The sequence below is a fragment of the Falco biarmicus genome, chromosome 2, assembly GCF_023638135.1.
Source record: "Falco biarmicus isolate bFalBia1 chromosome 2, bFalBia1.pri, whole genome shotgun sequence".
In the NCBI taxonomy this organism is placed as follows: domain Eukaryota; kingdom Metazoa; phylum Chordata; class Aves; order Falconiformes; family Falconidae; genus Falco; species Falco biarmicus.
This window is the reverse complement of record NC_079289.1, coordinates 54,979,361-55,002,748: the sequence shown is the minus strand read 5'-3', so window position 1 is coordinate 55,002,748 and position 23,388 is coordinate 54,979,361. Positions and strand designations below refer to the sequence as shown.

The 23,388-nt window shown below is 39.2% G+C and overlaps 1 protein-coding gene across 1 annotated transcript in view; it reads right to left on the bottom strand.

Moving 5' to 3' along the window:
* The window catches only part of GPC6 (glypican 6), a 772,237-nt gene that overhangs the window by 527,572 nt on the left and 221,277 nt on the right, over window positions 1-23,388 (bottom strand). The window contains exon 2 of the mRNA XM_056329321.1: window positions 12,362-12,520. Coding sequence (XP_056185296.1) covers window positions 12,362-12,520 — 159 coding nt within the window. The remainder of the gene's footprint in view (window positions 1-12,361; window positions 12,521-23,388) is intronic.

Here is a 23,388-nt window from a genome sequence, read left to right as displayed (position 1 = left end):
TTTTTTTCCTTTTCAAGAACTATGTAAAATCAGAGAAAACCAGAATTCAGGTACACTCAGGTTCCTCAGACTAACAGTACCTTCCTTCCACAACGAGCATTATTGGAGGGACATTCGAAAACTTCTTCCTGCTTCTCTTTTCAGTTTCGAAAGTCTCTCCTATTTTTATGAGATTTTGTTTTGGCATTAAAAGAAGTACTTATACAAGGGTATGCAGATTTAATAATGTAGGTCTTGATCCAATGATCACATCTATACAGAGATTGAATGACATTGAAACTGCTAAAAATACGGAAGATATTCCCATAGTCATTTAACTAGTCTGATAACATGACTATGAAATGGGGGGCAGAGGAGAGAAAAGTCTGTTGTAGGGTAATTTCCAGTGTAAGAGCTGTGTAAATTCTTAATTTAAATTTCCTTAATGATCACTTGATATTTAACATCTCATTTGTATTAAACAGTGAAGCTTTCACATAGGGATCCCTATTCTGAAAGGCATTTTACTTTACCCCTATCTTTAATTGTGTCACCATACAACTTGCTTGAGAAGCTAGTCTCTGGCAGTGGACTGCTGTAAAAAGTATAACACACTAAAATAACTTCAGCTTGGACACAAGCTTCCACAGAGTACTAATTTTATTTGTTTCAGTCCACTTACTGGCATTTGGAGCTGTATCTGTGCCCAGTGTAAAGAGTGTGACAGAGACATAGATTGGTTGATATTTAAATAGAACAACTATGTATCTGTTAAATAATATCCTTAAGTCACTAGAATGAACAGAATGAAACCGAATCTTTACAATGTCTTAATAACTGGTATTGATAAAATGATGGCTGTGCCAAAATGTTAGAAGAGTGGATCAGGACAAATGCATTGGAGGACTTCATTTATTAATGACATTCCATTTATTAATGACATTTCAAGAATGGAAATCCCAGGAAGCATCTTAGAGACAGTAATGTGTGATAGAGGGTATTCTTCATTAGCCTATTGGGGAAATTGTTACCAGCACCACTCAGCTCTCCATTTCTTCTCCAGTATTTACAAACTGTTCTCATGCCACTGTGATTTTTCAGACATGACACGTCAAACTCCACATTGGCACAGAAAAACGCTGTGTTTGGTATAGCGTGCACTATACAGCTGGGGAGTAGTTAAGAAAGTTGGTTGATTTAGCAGCATCTTGCCTCTGTCTGAAATGCCAGGATTCCCATTGACTGCATTGCTAGAAAAAGAGACTAAAGAAGTAATGATCAGACTCTGGGTTGATGTGGCAAAACTGGTCCAATTAGGATGTGGCAATGTAATGAGACTCACTAAACATGGAATTTTTCTTGGTTCATTTCCAGCTAACAGAAACAAACAAATCTCCCCTACTGATACATAATTAGGTTAGAATGATCAAGCCTGTACACCCTTACTTAGACTTAAAATCCAGTGCGTGAACAAACTTACAGAAGCTGAATACCAACATGCTTACAAGTGCACAGTGGCCTTTAAAAATATCAGATCATGTGTGTTTTGCTGCCAAAATAGGAAGCTGCATCTCAACTACAGACTGCATATAGGAAGAAGATGGCTTCTGGGCATCACACTAAAAAGGAGACTAATGTCACAGCTGTAGCTCTCCTCTAGCTGTAGCTCTCTTTACAAGGCAGCAGATACCAACTAGTTGCATTTGGGCAGAGTCCAAACACCATCCTGAAATGTCTGGTACTCTGGGATCCGCTCCTCATAGCCTGGAAACATCTTCAGCTCATGGCCAGCACTGACATTTCATTAGGATCCAGAGAAGGTGCGACAGGTTCCCCCTACCAGTTATTTAATAAGAGCTTATATTAATATGTTATTTACTTGTAGGAGTGCCAGGAAAGTCATGGAGATATATACAGCAGTAGACGCTGAAAAATCACTGCTTTCCTGGAAGAGTTTGCTATTTGCTAGTAAAGCTGATCAAAGTGTTAGCATCAGAAACTTGTAAAAATTAAAAATGCAGTGCTGATGCTTTTTGCAAATTTATAGAACTTCACTGTACCATAAAATGTACTATTGGAAAAAAGTTTATAGTAATTTGTTTCCTCGTTTTTAAATGCAAATGTTGGACTTTTCATTGAAAATAACCTTTACAATTCATTTAAAATCTTTAAAAATACCTGCATTTACTGAAATTCAAAACTACATTTGTATAACATTTTGTTGACAAGAAATACATATTTCAACTTCAAATCTTGCTTCTTGCTTTGTGTAGTTATTGAAACAAGGTGTTTTCTTCAAGCACTTGTTTCCAGCTTTTGAAATTAAAAAAGCAGTTATTACTTGCTTAGTCTTAATTGTGCTGAGAAAATAGTAAATTTCCTGGTCTGCATGCCTGCACATGCATTCACTTCTTATTATGCTATGAAAGCTTGTTGGGTTTTTCCCATCTAGAGAACTAATTTCCCCTTCAAGAACTAGTTCACATAAAGCGGAGATCACCTCAATCTTCCTGCGGTAACTCCATGGTGCTACCAAACTTTGATTCAACTGTTATACAACAAATATGTATAAACTGATGCCTTCCTTAAGTTGCATGCCCTTGTGAAAATGCTTCAATGTCAGAATAAGGAAAAAGCAGATAACAACAGAATGTATTTCCTCAGCACAGTTTTAGTACCTGTGTAGTCAAGTTCCTCCTATTGGAGTAAAAATTAAATCTCATATGTCTTACCCACTCACTGAAGTTAGTACTCCACAACTACCTCCTGTTGCCCTTTTTTGGCCATGATCTGGCTGAGATTTCATTGACTGAAAATGTCCTACATTACTGAAATGAGCTGTTTTCACCTCCTTCCTGTTTCACATATGTCTAATGTTTGCACTATGAGTGTAGCTCGCCAAGAGCAAGGACAGACTTTTAGCTGTGTGTTGATGAATTTCCTAACTCAGAAATAGTGAATGGCTTCTAGATGTTCCCATAATACCACAGAGAAGTATCAATTCACAGTAAAAAATGTCACCAAAGAATGTTAAATTAATAACTTGCCATATATTAAAGAAGATATATTTTCGCCCTTAAGGGTTGTTGTTCATTTTATTAAAATTCTTGGTATAGATTCAAAGCACGCTTCAAGTAGCAATGGTGTCCACCATCTGTCTCTCCACTAATATGAAGGCTGTCTTCCACAAAACCTGCACCATTACCCATCAAAGATTGCTCCTGTAAGCTATATGCTGTCCTTTACATTATTATAGTCATAATAGACAACTCATGACATAGAATTTTTGGTCCTACCTCTCTCTTTTTCTCCCCCTCTCTTCCAGCTAATCTCCTGCTATATGCTTTGCCCTTACAATATCACTGCTCTTAATGATAGGTAACTAACCTACACATTGTGAAAACATGCATCTGACATTTCAAAGATACACCATTCTGAATGCATAAAGCACACAGGTTAAAACTAGAAGAAAATGAAAGAGTTTATTTCTGATAAAGCTTGTAAATGAATCTACACTTACTCCAGAGTAAACTGAGCATGTGATGCATGTACAATAAGGACTTTAAGCAAAACCATTTCAGTACAACTTAGAAAAGAGGAAAGTTGAAAATAAAGATCCAAATTTATGTAAATATCCCAAGAAGTGAATGAGCGGGAACTGTATCAGCACTATTCAGAAAAACAATCCATAAAAACATTATGGAGAATCAGTGAATTTTAATGTTCTAATATATTTAGGAAAATATTAATATTTCAATAATATAAGTGCCTCTATCTATTAAGCCATGCATTTGAGTCCCATGATTTCAGAAATGACACCTGAGTGTTCATGCACAGTACCAAGAAGCAAGAAATACTGCAGTATGGAGAATCTAGTAGGGTTTGTATCTTGGTGTTCTGCTTTTATTTTGTCTGTAGCAGTTTGGCCAGCAGCAGCTGTGCTAGTTATGGTGGTGTCACAACATTTGTGCAACAAGCATGGTGTTACTCTAACCAGCTTGTCAGCCCTCACCAGCACCAAGCGGGGCTGCCCACACAGAGACAGGCTGCTGCTTTCTACCAGCCCTACACAGGCAAGCAGCTAGATTGCATTATGGGAGGGTAGGCAGCATATGTTTACTTTCACCTCTCAGCTATCAGTATAGAATGAGAGCTAATGTATAGCAAGCAGGGAAGACTTCAGATGCAATAACCCTGCACCACGTCTTTCCTACCTTTTTCCTAAAGATCGGGTAGCTCTGATTGATATATGCAACTTTCACAGTTGCCACTAAGTATAGCACAATAGGACCTCAATATGCCTGTTTTTAAACTAGAAGTACTCTTATGGAACATTGGAATATAGATCCCTTCACTCCCTAAGGGATCTATCTTACTGCTAAAAGTGACATTTCTAAGATATTCCTCCCAGAAAAAGCCATTTCCATATTTTTCTGGTAAACCACATAGCAGAGGTAAAAGGAAGAAAGAAAACTTTAATTTAAAATAAACTCTAAAAAGTCTTTTAGATAAGCAGAGATACAGGGACAGTGATTCACTGAATATTTTCTCAAATATTACAGGATCCTTTGTATTATATACTGCTTCAAGTTTGCTTTTAATTTCCCAGTTATTTGGACAGTCGGGCAAAAGTATTAATAAAAGAAGGGCAGCAAAAAGACAACAATGCCTGTGTATTACAGTCAAGAGATTCATCTAAAAAATAGCATTTCTGCATTTAACGAGGGTTGAGGACAACAAATGAGAAGGCTACAGTTCCCATTATCCTGGGTACCAACACTATGTATGAATACCCTTGTTTTGTAGCTTGTTTTTTGTATACAGTCCTTATTTTTGATTCTTACAGCATGGTTTTGTCCTTTCTGTGTGCCAGCTGAGCACCTACCTGCACATTAAGAATCAGGTATGAGTAACAGAGCCTCTGATGGCTGATTGTCAGAAGACTGATGTCTTGCATCACTGTTATGGACTTGAGGCCAAGTCCTTTATTACTCTTCTTCTCAATATACATATGAAGCATTTTTAATTGTAGGCTTTTAGTATTTGTAAATCAGTAATTTTACTTACGCAATAGTATTTTTAAGGCTTGGACACTAAGTTCTAAGTTTGGAAAACAATTTCCATCATAAAATATTAAAAATGTATGCTATTCAGAGCTTCAGCAAAGATTAAATGTCATTTGAAGTCAACAGGATAGCATTTTTTTCCAGCAGCATAATACCTGACCACCATAGTGCTTACTTGCCTCAATATTTTTAAAGCCTTTTCCCCCACAAATATTACAGAGAAAAACAGAGGATGACTTTTGTAAAAGAGGTAAATAAAGCACAAATTGATCCTCAAAAGTGTTTTAGATGTTTCACTCCATTATTCCATTCCTTGGGGTGGAATTTGTCTGAACAAATGTATAAGTAAGTCCACAGTATAAGCATCTGTGTCTCAACTAAATGCCCTCTCTAATCAATACAGAGAAATAAGCACTTCAGGGAGAGGTATCTGAGGTGTAACCTTTAGACCAGCATGACTTGCACCTGTCATTCCCTATTGACTACCAAGGGAATCCACAGGAATACCCTACACCATGGATGTCTAACATTCAGCAAGGCAAATTCTGCTTTCTGTTTCACAGGAAAACCGCTGGATCCCTGCCCTCTCAAAGCCTGAGAGTTTGGATTTGGCTGTACCTGGACAACATGCTTTCTAATGAGATTCATTTAAGAGTGGGTCATGTCCACCTACTCCAGCACAGGGTAGCGGCTTGTCCTTGTTTTGCAGCTTCATAAAGCTGATGCAGCTCCTTAGAAGACTGCATGCTCCACTGACCAGCCACACTTAGCACACCAAGCCGCAGAAGAGCGGAGAGCCCAGGCCACCCCAGTGCACATGATGCATTTCCAGCCTCAGGGCGCATGCAGAAGGCACCAGTTCCTGCAGCGCTGCCCTTCACCATGGGACTTGACCAGGTTACAGGAATTGGCACCCCTGGCTGGAAACTCTTCTCACTACCACGCCAATCCTTCCTTCCCAAGTTTTGCAGGTTTGCCAGCTCTCCTCTTCTGGTTAATTATTAAAACACAATTTATTTTGATCTAATTTAATTCACAAATTTTGACATAGTATGTGGAACTAATAAACAGTAATCTCGGCACAAATCTTAGAGGATTAGACCTTAAAATCATCTGTAGACAATAAATACACCTCTTAGGCTATTATTAACTGTGACAGAACTTGGATCAGGTGTGGAATATTTTATTTTCAAATTGGTGATTCCTGTCAAATAAAAGGTAAGGGTTCTTCTATCAAGAATCTCTGTAAACTTTAGAAACTTGCACCAGATGTCTAATGAAGGTTTGCAAGCAGCTACATACTACAAGCCAGAAGATGTTACATTTTTTAAGGCTTCTGACTGTTCTACGGCCTGTATTTTGACAAGTGCAGTGTGTTATAGCAGTAGATGAATGTACATGGAAACTGTGGCCCTGCTAGCTACGTTACAGTCAAACAGTTGTGGGGTTTTAAAAATCTACCTGTTCTGCTGTGGGTTTTGTATTTGATAGGAAACACATTGCACAGTGACACTGAAATCTTGTAACAGATGCAAAGAAACCAAAACAAAATATCATCACCTTGGCCAGAAGTAAAACCCCAAATATCTGGTGTCTCAGCTTTTGTATGGTGGTGCCTATGTTCTGGTGCAGACACGGCAGCGCTAGAATAATACAAGTAGTTGCATAAAGTACTTAGATTATGCTATATATATTTGACTTTTCCACACTCCTTAGAAACTTCCTGCCTCCCAAACAGGTCTGTGGAAAAGACAGACCTCTCTGTTCCCCTGCTTCCAAAAAACAAAGAAACAAAATAAAAATCTTCCTGTGACAACCATGCCCTTTCACCTTCAAAATAAGCAAAGCATGAAAAAAAATATCCTGCTGAAAGTCCATCCTTTACCCACCGACCATGCCAGCACCGATGTGCAAGTGGGCTCCTGTGCTGCCACAGTCCCCTTCCCTGTCGAAGTCTGTGGAGGTCAGTGCGGCTTCAAGCAGGAGCTGGGGCTCAGGTGGGGCTGGCAGGCTGGCATGGGAGGAAGGGGGAGCAGAGGGCAGAAGACTTACATTGGCCGTGCAACTGAACCTCAGTGTATTCTGACTTCCAGCATCACCCTGAGTTTACTTTCTATGCTTTCTTTGCCAAGTTTAATGAGATAGTTTTACCTGGCCACAAGAGTTTGTCTCATGTAAGACTTCTTACTTTGTTGGAAAGCAGCTTCACAAAACACACTTTTGTCAGCTCTAGTATCAAGGAAAGATTAAAAACCACTATTTTTCTCCAAACTCTTTCATAAATTGTGCAAGAAAAGAAAAGAGAATACAGGGTGTCTGCGATGCTAGATGTTCTTGCAGGTATTGTCTAGGGGGATTATCTCTGAAACTTTCTTTCCTGCCCTGTAATTTACACTGCTACTGCTGGTAATGACTGTAAGAAGTATAAGCAGCACTAATGGGTATGGATCACTGTTCTCCTAGACTGTAAAAAAATAGGAGCATGGGGAATGATGGCATCCCTGTAAGACAGATCAATGCAGCTGCAGATTGGTATTTACACTATTCAGGTTATTTTCCTTAAATGGCATCATGCCTCACACATTCAGCTGAAGGGTATCCATATCCATTCAAGTTCATGACAGCTATTCTTAGACATTCTTTCATTTTTAACACCATTACCAAGACTACTACTCTACTTTTTTTAATGAGGATGAGCAGAAACCTGTTTTATCAGGTTTCGATCTATTTAGGTAAATTAAAATCTTTTGCTATAATTTTCCTATAGTTATTCAAAGGATTAGTGGGAAAATGTCACTGAACAGCTACTTGCCTCCTCATTAGCATTCATGACCAAACCTTCCGGTAGGGCTGGTTTTGGCTGCTGATGGAGCAATACTTAAAAGAAATTGGCTTCTCTGTGAAACAGCTGCTCAGCAATACCACTATGCAAGGGAATCGGTGATAATAAGATGATACTATTACAGCTACACTGGGAGCATAATATATTTTAAGCTGCTTTGAGGTATACAGTGGGGGTCCAAGAATTGGAGCATGATTGCTTGTCTATTGCTAGGAACAAGGAACAGCTGAACATTACATGTCTGCTTATTTGGATTAGTCCTATCCTAAGATTTGAGGTAAAAGAAAAATCCACATCTGCTGGAACTCTTCACTTCTTCTGTGTTTCCTGTCTGCTGGAAAGGTTTTTTGTTCCTTTTCCTAGTTTTTGGAAAGGTTTGTGAGTCCCATTGCTGAAACAGGTATTGCGTTCTTTGCTAGAAACACTGAGGACCTACTGTTTCAAAGGAATTTTTCTCATTTTGAGGCTTGCCTTCTCAGGCAAGATTATCAGGAGAAGATTATCTGGATCCTTATGCACCCATTAGTGAAACTGCAGATACTGGTTTTTTTGGAAAATTACCATAGAGTATGGCAATGCAATAGCAAATAAAAAGATGTGGGCAATACAGATGTAAATATCTGCACATAAGGCTCAGCCAAGAAACAATGGCAGCTGGTATGCTGTGTAGTGACTCATGCTAATTCACACCAATTTTCTAGAATATGAAAACGAAGTGAAAAATACTTTTGTCAGACCTTTGGCTCTGAGACATCTTTGAACCTCACATACTATGAGAAACACTTCTGAAAAAATTAATCTAGAAGAATGGAGCAGTTAAAAGTCCCAACACAGTGACAGCACCTTAGAAATGTGGAAGACAAAGGAATGAATAAGATTGTACAGAGCTTCAGGATGCAAGAACTGATTGCCAGTTAAAAGAAAGGCATAATTTCTTCTGATCATAGCCAGTTCCAAAACGCTTAATAATTTCTCAAGTCCTCTATTATGAATTTCATATTTAGCTTCTCCTGCTTATAGTTATTACAGTAATTAGTGCTTGCAGATATTTGGAAAGTACTGCACTTCAGGTAAAGTGAAATACAAAACTGACATAGAAATGATGTAGGAACACTGCCAGCAGGCTGAGGGAGGTGAACCTTCCTCTCAGCTCTGCACTAGCAAGGCCACAAAGTCTGCGCTTCCCAGTATGCACTAAACGAGAGATATGGACATACTGGTGCAAGTCCAGCAAAGGGCAATAAGATGATGAAAGGACTGGATCATTGTTCCTATGTGCACAGGCTGACGGGGCTGGGACTCGGCTCGGCATGGAGAAGGAGCAGGTGGATCTCATCAATGTATATAGGTGTCTGGTGGGGGAACTAAAGAAGATGGAGCCAGGCTCTTTACAACAGAGCTGAGTGACAGGACAAGAAGCAATGACCACAAATTCAAAAACCAGGAAATTCCATCTAAACACAAGAAAAGACTTTCTGTGAGCATGACCAAACATTGGCACAGGTTACCCAAAGAAGCTGTGGAGTCTCCATCCATGGAGATATTAAAAATGCAGCTGCACATGGTCCTGGGTAGCCTGTGGCAGCTGACCCTGCTTTGAGCAGGGGGGCTTGACTAGGCCATCTCCAGAGGAGCCTTCACATCACAGCCATGCTCTGATTCCGCGATTCTGTGTAGGAATGTGTGTCTTAACAGAGGCTAAAGAGACAGTGTTTAAGTTACAGCAGATTGAGATTCTTTGTAGATAAAATCATGAATAGGAATCTGGGGCAAAATCCTGAAAAGGAAAACAGACCTCAAGTTACCTATCAAAACAGAAATCATAAAAGCATTCCATCTATGCTTATGTGTATGGTTGTGGGAAGAAGGCAAATAAGATGAGAAAGGCAAGGCATATGAAGGTCAGATCATAATTCAAGAAAGGATTCACATACCTCTAGAATATGTCTATGTTGCAAAGGTTAGTATTACCCTAAGACATGCATGGTACAGCAGAAATCAAATTGCAAAAATCTATAAGATCTTTCATGTCCCTTTCAAGAGTGTGCAAAATTATACAAATGTCTACATGAGCAAATAGGATGGAAGCAACACTAGCTTAAATTAACTCCCCATGGCAACAATGATAATATACTCTCTATCTCAACATTACTTAAATGTTCATATATTCTGTTATTGCTTAGAGATGCTGCTCTTGATAAACACAGGTCCTGTACAAAACTTCCATAAAAATCTCACAATTGGCTATATTTATTTTGTTATTTGTGGTGTACTAGCATCAAATGGCAGAATCATGTCCCAGAACTCCCTTGTGCAATCAAAGCACCAAATTGAAACAAAGAAAAAAAGGTTCTTGAAGCATTACAACTGACGTGATCTAACAATCCAATATTTGCTTTATACCAAAAAGCATCATCCCATTTTGAACTGCAACAAATCTAGCTCATTTTATACCAAAAGACAGCTTATTAGATTAATATATTTTTCCATTAATGTATTTGCCCTTATAGAAAGACTAAGAAGTTTTTCAATATAAGTGAACAACTTCTAAATAGTTTTAAAGTAGCATTAAAATACTGAAGGTCTACACAAAGTTCAAATGCTCTTTGGTAAGATTTCACATTGCAAATTCTCTTTAGAACATTAATGATAAACCAGAAGAAAGCATTTAGTTCTTTAATCCAATTTTCTACAGAGCAGATCCATAAGAATCCCAAAACACGATATTTACAACATGTAAGTAACTTCCAGCTATATACTTTATTGTCAGTATTAAGATACAGAATTTCAGGTTATTGAAAAAGCCATAACGTGCTTAAGTTCACTGCAGTATAAAAAGGCCTCAAGTTGCCAAAGACTTAGTAAGGTGCCATCTCAGCTTGGTGGTCAATGAGCCCAGCGCTTTCAGTAAACTGCACTGCTCACTGAACACCAGCAATCACCCTGGCTTCCCTCTAGAAAAAGAGAAAAGCCCTGTATGTGCCATAGATGGTTTGAAATGTCTGTTCTGCTGGCCTACTCATATTGTAACAATGCACTCAACTTCTGGATTTTTTTTAGGTCCTCTGAAGCCAAGTAAAATTTTGAAAATCCACTACAAAACAGCTCCAGCTTCACATTCAAAAGGGAAGCCATCACAATGCAGAGCACTGCACAGTCACCCACACCACAGTCTTTCAAAGGACTAAGGATACTTTCTGAATTATATTAGCATCTGATCTCCTGCTGAGGACTTTTCTCCAGCTCATCCTTATATTATACATTTCCTGTTTCCTCCTTTTATAATTCATCTTGCTTTCTGTGTCATAATTTCACTGAGAATCAATACCATAAAATGAAAAAACCCATTATTTGGATAAAGAAAATGACACAGAATTACGCCAAAGAGTTAAGAGACATCTTCACTTTTTTATGAATGCAACTTCAGAGTTCTGAAGCTTCCAACTTCAGGGATAACCTTTCTACCACCCTCCTACATGTGTGCCCATGCCCTATTACCTGGGTTACACCAGCTTTACTGCACCTTTCTACCTGCATGCAAAGATGCAGCTTTGCAATCCTCTTTGAAATGCTGCTTAGTGCCAGACCCTTTCCAACTTACACATATGCAGAAATGCTCAGGGGGGCACTTTGAACACAAATACAGATTTCATATTTAGATAAAGCCATGACTGAATATTCTGAAGCTCTTTTACTCTTTGATAATCTGCAATTATGAGAAATTTATGAGAAAAGCTCAATACAGTGTGATTTGTAAATACAGACACAACCATAAAAACTGCTTAATGTTGATTATTAAAGAGATGAGTTTAGCAAATTGCAACACTGAACCTTTGATCTTACAAAGGTTGAGGACCAGAAGAGATTGGAGTACTGATTAGAAACAAATAAACCCTCCAAACTGTTCTTGTTAATTCTTTCTAGCTATAAAAGATGTGTTCGATACTGCTTAAGTGGTTTGCATGAAAATCCCTGTCAAATGCAACTGAGCCCTTAGTGTTTGGAAGCCAGAAGCCCTCTAGGAGACTCTTTACATCACAAGAAAATCATGCAGGAAAAAGCTACAGCCTTAAGGCTACAAAAAGGCAGACTACAAAAGAACTGTCTTGCAATAACAAAAATCATGGGAGAACCACAGTTCATCTTGCAACAGGGAACATAATTGCAAACCTAAATTTTGCATTTTAAACTAGCACACAAAAATTATAAACCTCTCTATGCATATCTAATCTCTTTTTTCAACATTAGAAAAGCCTGCAGGCACTTAACAGTTTGATTCTTGATGTCATTGTAATCAAAGGCAATACTCACAAGGCTGATAAGCATACCAGCTGTAAGTTAACCCTTATCTTAGCAAAAATGGGAACTTCAAATGTGGTATCTAATTGTAAAGAAAAGAACATTAGAATCTATTATGGATAACTGACTTTTAAATCCCATAACCTTGAAAATACGTAAATTATATTCAGCCTACCATCAAACTTCTTGTGCCGGGATACAAAAGTGGTGCGTACAAAGTGACTTGTCTCCTCCACTAAGTTTTCAAACTCCAGTTTGCTCTGTTGGCTTAACTTGTCCTCCATTTCTGAGGTGCAACATGTATATTCCTGAGGGCAGATTCTCAGATGTTCCCCTGGAATCACAAGAAAAAATGGATTAGTAATATTTAATATTGATAGAAATGTGTCAGAACCAAAAACACAGCATGTCTCTTCAGTTAAGGAAGGTGGGCTATCCAAGGGTTCTTTAAGGTTTGACTGCTTGATTTGGAACACTTTGCATCTGTATCAACAGCTTTGCAATAGCTGGGCATTCCTCAGGCAAGAGGGAAGACACTCTTCCCAGAGCTGTTTTGACTTCAAAAGGTAGAACTGTCTCATGCCAAAAGCGATTCCTCACGCTGAAGAAGCCTTCTGCGTAAACAAATGTATACTTAAAAATTCAAAGATAATTGCTTGCTTTCTGTTTGTATTCAAAATGCCTAGAGAAATACCTAGCAAGATGACCTGTTACAAGTCATCAGAGCTGTCTTGCTGTCAAAACCTGAACAGGAATTATGTATTTCTGTATATAGGTCCCACTTGCCCAAACACACCGAAACATTCTCCTCTTCTACCCTTCCTTCCATTCTGCTTGAGTAAGTGTATTTTAATGACTGTATTTGGGTGCCACACATTTTCTTGGGCAGCATTTCTTGTTAGACTGAGCAAGTGCTCTGCTGAATAGGAGAAAGCAATGAAGAGTTTAATTAATGCTTATGTTATACGGAAATGCAATGTAAAAGGTAATGAAAGCCTCTTATTTAATTCAATAGATTTATCTCTTGAAGCACTGTGCCAGTTCTTCTGACGATATTGCTTTCTTTGGTACAATTTGCAAGTGGAAACCAATTCTTTAGCTCATGAAATTAAAATGGTCTGTTATTACATGAAATGTGAATTTCCAATTGACACCATACTATGGGTGTCAGAAACATTTAGCTCAGTTTGTACAAAGGCAGGAAATTCTACCATTCCCTCTTGAGAAACAGCAAGAATGATCTGCCTCTATGATTAAAGTTACTTGTAAGGCAATGAAAACATTTAGCTTTCTGTACACCAAATCCTGATTAAAAATCCCTCTGCAAATCTCTTAAAGGTGCAAATAAAATGATATACAAAGCCCAAGGGTTAAATAAATACTGAGGACCTGATTCTCATTTATATCGAGCCTCCTTTCTACCACTGCTGAGCCGTAAAGAAGATTTAAATGCAATTTATACCTACTTTAAGGCTACTTTTCACCATTCCTATTATGTAGTGACGAGAATCAGGCCCTAAGGTTTATGCTTCCCTGGTGTATAATACATTTAGCTGCTGCATCATTTTAAAGACAGCATCAAAAAGAGGTTTGCACATGTTTAGAATAAACATTGTCTTGAGTGAGTTTGCCTTCACCTTATTCCAATTTTTGTTTCAGTTTTTGAGTGAAATCTTTTTAATTTGAAATCCAGTCATTCCTCAACCCTGACCCATCACCCCCAGCTTAATCTTTTTTCTTCCTGCAAGAGTTCATAATATATGAACTATAATGCCCTGAGATTCCTTCTAGCAGTCTCAAGACTTTTTAAAAGCTCACAGCTACACTCCTTCAGGAAGAATAATTTCATTATTATCAGTTACTGTCCGGCAGTACCACATACAAGTCCCAGTCATGTCCAAAAGCACCGTGATATAAAGCACTGTTATAAACCTGGAAAAAGAGATATCCCATGACCATCAAAATATTGTAAGGATTGTTTGCTATGTCTACTACACCCTCCCAACACAATAAATTAATTCTTCTCCATTCTCAAATTGGGCATCTAAGGCATAAGCCACACATACAGGGACTGGTGAGCCAGCTGCCGTTGAACATAAATGACAGCGGCAAAACAACGGTTGCCTCACCCTCTACCTCTCACGTTAAAGTGAAGCTATTCAACAGGTAACATGTGACTGCAGAAGTACCATAAGAAGACACAGTAAGAATTATATTAGTAACAGTAACGTTCTGAGTTTATATTAGATGTCAGAAAGGCAAGGAAAGCTGAAATATTGTGTCATTAGAAGTAGTGCTTCTAATTTAATGATTAAATAAAAAAAACCCTACCCACTCCATAATGTCTATATCCCCCTTCCTCAATAAACCCAGACGTTTTTGCTCATTGGAAAGCACTGGGCAGATCTACTATTCCAGTTCAAGCCACAGTGGTAGTTTATACCAGGGGTCCTCAAACTACAGCCCCCCAGGATCCTCAATCCGGCCCCCGGTATTTACAGAACACCCCCGCCCCCCCCCTCCCCCCCCCCGCCGGGGGTTGGGGGGGAAACCAAGCAGCTGCAGATGACTGCCTGCCACTTCATCTGCGAGCCATGCCCCTGGTTAAAAAGTTTGAGGACCCCTGGTTTATATTTTCCATACTGATAATGTCCTCTAGTGCTGCTGAAGTCAAGAATTTTTATAAAATTCAGTTTTATTTCTTATTTTCAAGTTTTTGTTTTTCTTTTCTATCTGGTTCTGTTTGTTTTTCATAATTGTCAGACTATCAACTCAACTAATGCTAATCATCAAAGCACTGTGCTTAGTGAGTAACAGCCATGGGTCTAGATTTTTAAGACATTATGTTATGCTCAGTATTATGACAAATTAAAGCATATTGAACTCAGTATAGCAGTCATTTTTGTAGCAATATTAATTTTTCTTTTGCTTATTTATTTACAGTCTTACTTTCTCTTTGCTACAAAAATGACTTCCCACCTTGGTTGCTACAAACTAATTCAGATTTCCACTGCACTTATTTTTTACACATGGATTTTCTTTAAGTTTCTTCTTTTTAGTTCACTGGATCCTCACTCAGCCATGTGGTTCTTGACTGCTGAAATATGAAACCCACATTCATCAGAAATGCTCATAACTTCTGCGCTACCCCATTGTTTTCTTCTCCTAACAATGTATCTTCCTAAATCATCTATACTAATCACCAGCCTTCATCACAACTTTGCTAAACTATAATCAGCTTTTTTAGAACAATGCTTCTAGTTTTTCTCTCCTCCCCTGCCATATACTTCCTGCATTTTGTTAGAAATAAATAAAAATACAAATATTGTTCTACTCTTCATACTTTGCTTCAAGATATTTTTTCCTCCTCTTTCCTGCACCGAAGGCTCAGTCAGGTTTATAATCTATAGTATATATCTATATAGTATATATCTATAATCAGGTCAGATTATAGATAAAGCAAAAGCATTTTCCATTGCTCCACACCAATGGAGTGTTTGTAGGCCTAGGAGGTTGCAGTGTGCTTTGCAAAGTCGAAGTCTTCAGAAATTGCAGCTTATAAGCCCTAGCATGTTTGTACTGATGATGACTGACTGCAGTCTGCAAAGACTCACAACTTGGACAAAAACTTTAGCCCTTTCCTGGGAATGGTGACTGGAGATTTTCTGACCAACAGTCATTTCTATATGTTTACTCTTAGTTTCCTTTTTAAAAGCTGTAATTACAATTTTGTGTTTGTTTTTATTAAACCTCCAGCTCCTTGGACAAAACCAAGCAGACACGATTTTCTCAAAACAAAATTTTGTTTGTTTGTTTGTTTGTTTGTTTTAATTAAGGTGTGTGTGTGCTTTATTTTGGATTTTTTCGCTTCTTTTGTGCAAATCTGTGATATAAGAGACTGCTTGGATTGGACATAACTCTGCAGGCTATATTTGATTGTGCCTCCTGTAGGATCCTTCACCATTTGCATTTTGTAATACATTGTACTGTTACTCTAAAAGGAGCTTAATCACTGATTTGTGTATTTATACACCTTAAATATTTTGCAGGCTGAAAATGTGCTCACAGCTAATGTACCCTTTTTTGCCCTGGGGAATTCCATATGGTCTGTGTTCTTATACTAATTTTAGCAAAGATTTTTATGGCACAAGTGGTTTGGATATAACTGACTAGTTTTTCCTTGTTGCAAATGGTGTCCCCCCAGACAAGTCTGACAGAATGTAGTTGGGCTGCACCAGCATTTTGCCAGACTAGTATTAACTCAGCAGTTCCCAGCTACCCACCACAACTCTCCTAACCACTATTTCTAACTGAAGATGCTGACCTACATATCTCTCCTCATGTGGCTTATGTTATATAAATCAAATCAATTGCCTACTACAAATTCAGCTACCAGTATTCAATTTCAGTTTTATTACAGCTGTAATCTCACACCTGCCTTCACATGATCCAAATTGGCAAGTTTTGCAGTTGAATTTGGCAATCCTGCTAGCATGTTGCTTTGAAGTGTGATAAAACAATTTATAAAGCACTTGTTTCATATTCAGATATATTGCAGTTTGGTGTCCCCATAACATGCTACAAACCTCACAAGAGTCTTTTAAAAATTGCAACGTACAACTCTCAAGCTGAATAAATGCTTCTGCTGTGTATCAAAACGCCAGAACTGATTCGAGTGTGGTAACTCCTTGCAGAGGGTACAATCTGAAGGAGCAGTAAACCCCATGGAATACAACATTACCCTTAAAAATTTCATTGCCAGATTTCCTCAATATCTGATGCAAGCATTGGTTACATTGTTAGAACTGGAAGTATGATCATGTAAAATATTTTACAATAGTCAGAATTTTTCATGGGTCATGTTGCAAATTTAACAATTTCAGAAACAATTCTTTCTGAGGCAGTCAGTATTTTACAGTTTCTATCCTATCCATAAATTAAAAAAATGGTACTGTTCTGTTGATAGAATGATAGGACTAACTGTATGACTGGTGAGAACAGAAACATACACTGCTTCATAAATCCAGCAAAGAATAAATATTGATAAATAAAAGGAGTAAATCCAAGGTGTGCTTTCAAAATTGGTCACCCTGTATGCATCGACAGAGCCTAAAGGGAGAGAAGATAGCTCTGCATCCTTCATCCTGCAGATTAAATTAATTTGATATGGCTTTCATTAATCATGTTCTTTAAAATTAGAAATACCTGCTTCAGACCTGTCCATATTCAGCCATTTGTGGAGAAAGCAGTGTAATTTCTTAACAGTATGAAGTTCAACAAAGACAAATGCAAAGTCCTACACCTGGAACAGAATGTCCACAGAGCCCAGTACAGGCTGGGATCTGCATGGCCAGGGAACGGCCTTGCTGAAAAGGACCCAGGCTCCTGGTGGGCAACAAGCTGAACATGAGTCAGCAGTGCACCACAGCAGCAGCAAAGCAAATCAGATGCTGGGCTGCATCTGCAAGGCTGTTACTAGCAAAGATAGAGATATGATCATCCTGCTTTACTCAGTGCTTGTCAGGCTGCCCCTGGAGTTCTGTGTCCTGTTCTGGTCCCCACAATTCAAGGAAGATGTGGACAGACTGGAGAGGGTCTAAAGGAGGGCCATGAGGATGATCAAAGGGGTGGAGAGCCTGACCTTGAAGAAGGACTGAAGGAATTAGGTCTTTTCTCCATGGAAAAGAGAAGGTTCAATCAGGACCTCATCATAGTAATCCAGCACTTAAAGGGCAGCTACAAAGAGGACAATCTCAATTCACAAAGAGTTACATGGAGGAAGACAAAGGGCAACAGGTAGAAGCTGCACCAGGAGAGATTTCATTTTGGCATAAGAAATCAATTTTTTCACAGTGAGAACAATCAATCACTGGAACAATTTCCCCAGGGATGTGGTGGAGTCCCCACTGCTGGAGGTTTTCAAGACATGATTGGAAAGGGTGCTAGTTAGTCCCATCTCGGCTCCCTTTTCCACAGCACCTTGGACCAGAAGATCTGTCAGCATCCCTTCCGACCGGGGCTAGTCCGCGGTTCTGCGATTAGGCACTTCAGAGCTTCCTACCTCTCAGAATTATAAAGGACTGTAACAGCTGAAGTTTTGTTTCTAAATTATCATTTTCCACCTCATTTTCTGTATTTTAAAAAATATTTATTTTAAAAGTATGATGAATAGAGTTAAAACAAAAACTTTATTCAGCTTTAACCCCTGCCCACTCTTTTGAGATTTGGATATTGGCGATGACATTTCTGAGCACCTGCTTTTCAAAGTTTTCAATTTAAGTGCTCTACTCATGAAATCAGGAGCATGGGAGAACTCTTCATGATCACCTTATTAATTTTCTATAATAGATAACTATTCTCCTCCAATACACTCACAGCATTCTGTCACTCATATATGCAAAGGAAAAACAGTGCTGTAGAAGAATTTGACTCACAACTATCTTTAATCTGAAAAAAAAAAACCAAACCCAACCCAAACGGCAGTATCATGTTTTCTGCATTAACTTATTTAGCAGTTAAAACTAAATTAGAAACACGACTTCCATCATTTCAGCCAATATTCAAATAGTGAAAATTAAAATATCATTTTGTTGGACAAAACTTGTTCCCTAACCAAAAAGTCCTAAGGCTCCTTCTGACTTTGTAATTATCTTCTCTGTGGGGTATAACAGCCCTGCAAGCAGCCTCTGTAAAATTGCACCTGACATTCAAGTCACAGAATTGAACTTTCCTACTCAAACTAAAAGGAAACAGATTATGTTTTAAATTAATTCCATTGTAATATTGGCCTGACAAGTTATGATGGGAGCAATGTTTGCACAGAAAATGACAGCTGAAGGAAGGGAGGGAAAGCTGTCTAACATACAGATCATGTTGTCTGACAGAACTCTCCTAATTTTAATCAACAAAATATTGAACTTTAAAAACTTTTATGTCTAGCAGACTCCAATAGACCCATGTCATTACCCCATGAAAGAAAACGACTCATTTGTTTGCCTTGGACCCAAATCATCTTTGCTCAGGTTCCTTTTGTTCCTTGAGTGCTTTGAGGTCAATTAAAAAATGAATGCCTTCCAAACAGACTGATAATTAGTTAACAGTCTCTTCATTACCAGTCCCATGGGGAACATTCATTTACAAGAAGCCCTGACCCTGTTGTCCTTGGGAAGCCCTCAGTAATAAGTTACAGAAGCAGAGGCCAAGGCAAACCTGTTCAGACTAAGACTATACAGATGCTAAAGAAAGTGCTGAAGCCCCTAGAGTCTTCCTAACTAAACTACTAGAAACAATACCACTACTCCAACACTCTGGTTCATTTTATTTTCCAAGCATACAGAGTCAGACAATTGGTTTTTGATAGCCCAGTTTGTGAGAAGAATCTTTAGTTACCTCTTGGGGTGTGTATTAGTGGTGTTCTGCTCAGTGCCTTGTGGAAAGCAAACGGTAAGGCTGTGATTCAGCGCTGCATAGTTTCATCATTTCACTGGCTACATGGCTGCAATTTTCTGATTTCAAAACATGTTTCCACCTGGGAACAGCAGCAAACTTTTCCTTTCCCCCCAGATGATTTTTGCTGTTTATTATGTCCCCTACTGTAATAGCAGAAATGTTTTATATAGCATTATAGCGAGAAGCAGAATACAAGCAGCACATGGCTTTACCATGCCCGTAAAACACGGTGCAAGCAGGTTCCATATTTCAGCTGTTCTCAGAACAATTTTATTATTAAGATAACAGGATGAGGTTGTACACATTCCGGCATTTATAAAGATTTTAATCAACGTTTGTGACATAAAACTGAAATCCAAAGATGTGATTGCAGCACATGATGTATGAGAGACAGATTTACACCACTTAATTCATGTAATCACAGAAACACAATCATAGTAGGACAGAGTGGAGTTAGTTGCCTGAGGCTTACAGGGTGTGCTGTGCTGACAAAATAAGTCCTTAAGATAGTTACAGCATTACTAATATACATGCAGGAAAAGTTAAAGCTGCATGAGCTACAGTCATGTCATTTGACTGCACTGTCAAGTATATTTTAAAGCCATGCACATCCCTTGTTGATCACTGTGTTTTCATGTATAAAATCCATCTTCCTAAAATACTACACTAAGCAACAACCGTTTAAAAGTCCTTAATCACAGTGCTCTTCTTTTATTCATATGGCTTCAGTCAGTCCAAAGAAACCTTTCATGGTACCGTTAAACAGATGAATCCTGTCTTCTGATTGATAATGACATGCTTTCCTGCAATGCCACTCATAGAAACGCTTCACAAACACAATATATGTTGTGTTGGTCTTAAGTCAGAGACTGTAATAGGTATGTCAGTGGTAAGATTTTGGTGCTTTTGCCATAAGCTTTTTATTGAGATACTCCTCATCCTAATCTCTTTCTCACTTGCTTATAGGAAAAGACAGTACAAAAATGGAGGCTACAATTTATAAAGAACTAAGATTCATGTTATTGTACTGATCCAAGGTCTACTCATGAAATTTCAGGGCCAGGAATGCTGGCATTTGTCCTTCCAGTTCTATTTGCTACCAACCACTGTAAAGAGCAAAATGCCTCTACCAGCTCCTAAGTATTAACCTCACTGTGACACAAGTCATAAGGTAAAAAGCAAAGCACTTTCTCCAAGTTTGTGTGTCTTTGACTTTACAGGGGGGGAAAAACCCCTTTTTTTTCCCAGAGAAGCATGCTAAGAATATAGCCACAATTGAAATGCACAGAGAAATCACACAATGCAAGAGAGTTCTAAACATGCAAAAAATAATATCCTTTTATGCATGTGCAGGAGCTCTGTGGTCTGTGAGCCAAGTTTGGTGCATGCTTGCATGTTCTTGGCTCGGTTTTACAGATCCAATTGCTGTCACAGTGTGAGAAAGTCCATGTGAAAGTCAAGTAAGGTACTGGAAGCAAAACCACAGACAGGATTGTGGGAGTTTAAGTATTCAAGAGGAAAACTACTGCCATGGGAAGATGTAAAATCCCATTAAAAGAAAAATGATGAATTGAAGGGTGGCAACCAAGCAACAAGGAAGATCAGACCATTCCTGACCTGATGACTGCAGGGCCACCTGAGAATTATCAGGTGTCTTATTATTGATGGCAAGCATACTCTTGCTTAGCCTCATAGCTCATTAGTCCTAGTTATCTATCATGTGTAGTAACCAGAAAATTATTGCTTTGTACTCTTCTACCTATTCTGCAGTTGAACATGTTCTGCAGTGACTCAGAGAGTGCTGACTCCCAGGTATTAGGGGAAGAACTTCCCCAGCTGCTCCTCCTGATGGGTCAAGTGGGAGAAGATACCACAGTACGGGGTGCCTTTATTCTGCAAGTTGCTCATTGCCAGGGGCATCTTCTTCAGGTGAGAGGGCCTCAGAACTACAGAAATAAGTATTTAGTTCTTTCCTAAAGGTGCACAAGATAATGTTCTGTGACTTACCACAGAAAATTTTTTGTGGTTAAGGAACACAGACCTTTTTCTACCCGTTCTTACCAGAATTCATACAGCTGAAATGACTCTCCTTCAGTGGCAGGGGACAGCATCTGACACAGGAGGGAAAAGTACGGGTACAGATTTCCACTGAGAATGTGCTAGTGGAAAGTTCTCTTACGCAAGATTTTTTTTCCGTTGACTATTTTCAGATTGTCTTGATTCACTTACATGACAAATATAACTTCACTGAACTGAAAAAAACCTCCATGCATTAAAGTATGAATAAAAATATTCTGAATTACAAGGCTGCTAATTATCAAAATGCCTCTAAAGCTTCTCTGTGGATATTGTCAACTATAGCATGAGACTAGACATTCTGTTATTAACACCATGGATAGTCAAACTTTGGACGATTAAGCAGGAAATTCTGAAACGTTTTCAATAAATGGTATTTCCCTAGGAATCTCCATGTTCAGCAATGTGGACTAAGATTCCTGAAATCCTTTGATCGTTGCTGCTATCAGATTCTCAGTTTCAGGAGCCAGCTGTCAAATCTCCTAGAGCCTGGGCTGGGGTGCCCAGGTCCTCCCATCATTCAGGCAAGCTGGACTCATGGGCATCCCTCTGAAAATGAAGGCAGCTGGTACGTGCCCCTGGAAGCCTGGAGGTCTTTGGACTGAAGGTGGTTCAGACAGCAGTGCTGTCACTCTTCAGCAGAATTTGGGAAGTCCTGAAGTCTTCCTGCATCTGGACTATGTGGTTTCTTTCCTGTTACAGTCCCAAGGCTTTCTCAGAGCTTGCCAGTTTTGAAAACATCTGAAGTTTCCATGTTTTCTATGACAGGAGATAGATATCCTCTCAGCTTCTGGTTCAGGTAACATTGTCAGGTTTCTGAACACTTCCATGCACATCTGAAGACTACAGCTATTAACTGTAGACAAAAAAGGGCCAGCAACTGATCCATGCGGTCAGAGGAGCAAAGTAAAAAGAGTCAGTCAAAAAGAGCTAGGGTGGGACCTAATGATACTAGGTCCAGTGCCTGAGCTAATTTTTTAGCCCTTTTTCAAACAAAGATCCTGACAGGAGGGACCGTTGATCTGCTTGAGGGTAGAAAGGCTCTGCAGAGAGATCTGGACAGGCTGGATCAATGGGCTGAGGCCCGGTCCTGTGCTTGGGTCACACCAGCCCCACGCAGCACTACAGACTTGGGGAAGAGCAGCTGGAAAGCTGCCTGGTGGAAAAAGACCTGGGGGTGCTGGTCAACAGCCGGCTGAACATGAGCCAGCAGTGTGCCCAGGTGGCCAAGAAGGCCAGCAGCATCCTGGCTTGTGTCAGAAACAGTGTGGCCAGCAGGGCCAGGGCAGTGATTGTCCCCCTGCACTCAGCACTGGTGGGGCCGCACCTCGAATACTGTGTTCAGGTCTGGGCCCCTCACTGCAAGAGGGACACTGAGGCTCTGGAGCGTGTCCAGAGAAGGGCAACGGAGCTGGTGAAGGGTCTGGGGCACAAGTCCTGTGAGAAGCGGCTGAGGGAACTGGGGTTGTTTACCCTGGAGAAGAGGAGGCTGAGGGGGGGACCTTACTGCTCTCTGCAACTACCTGAAAGGAGCTTGTACTGAGGTGGGTTTCTGTCTCTACTTGGCAGTGCCAGCTTAATGATTGGACTAAATGATCTTAAGGGTCTTTTCCAACCTAAACGATTCTATGATTCTAACAATCACTTAGAGGAGGGTCCTTCAGAGGTCAAAGGACT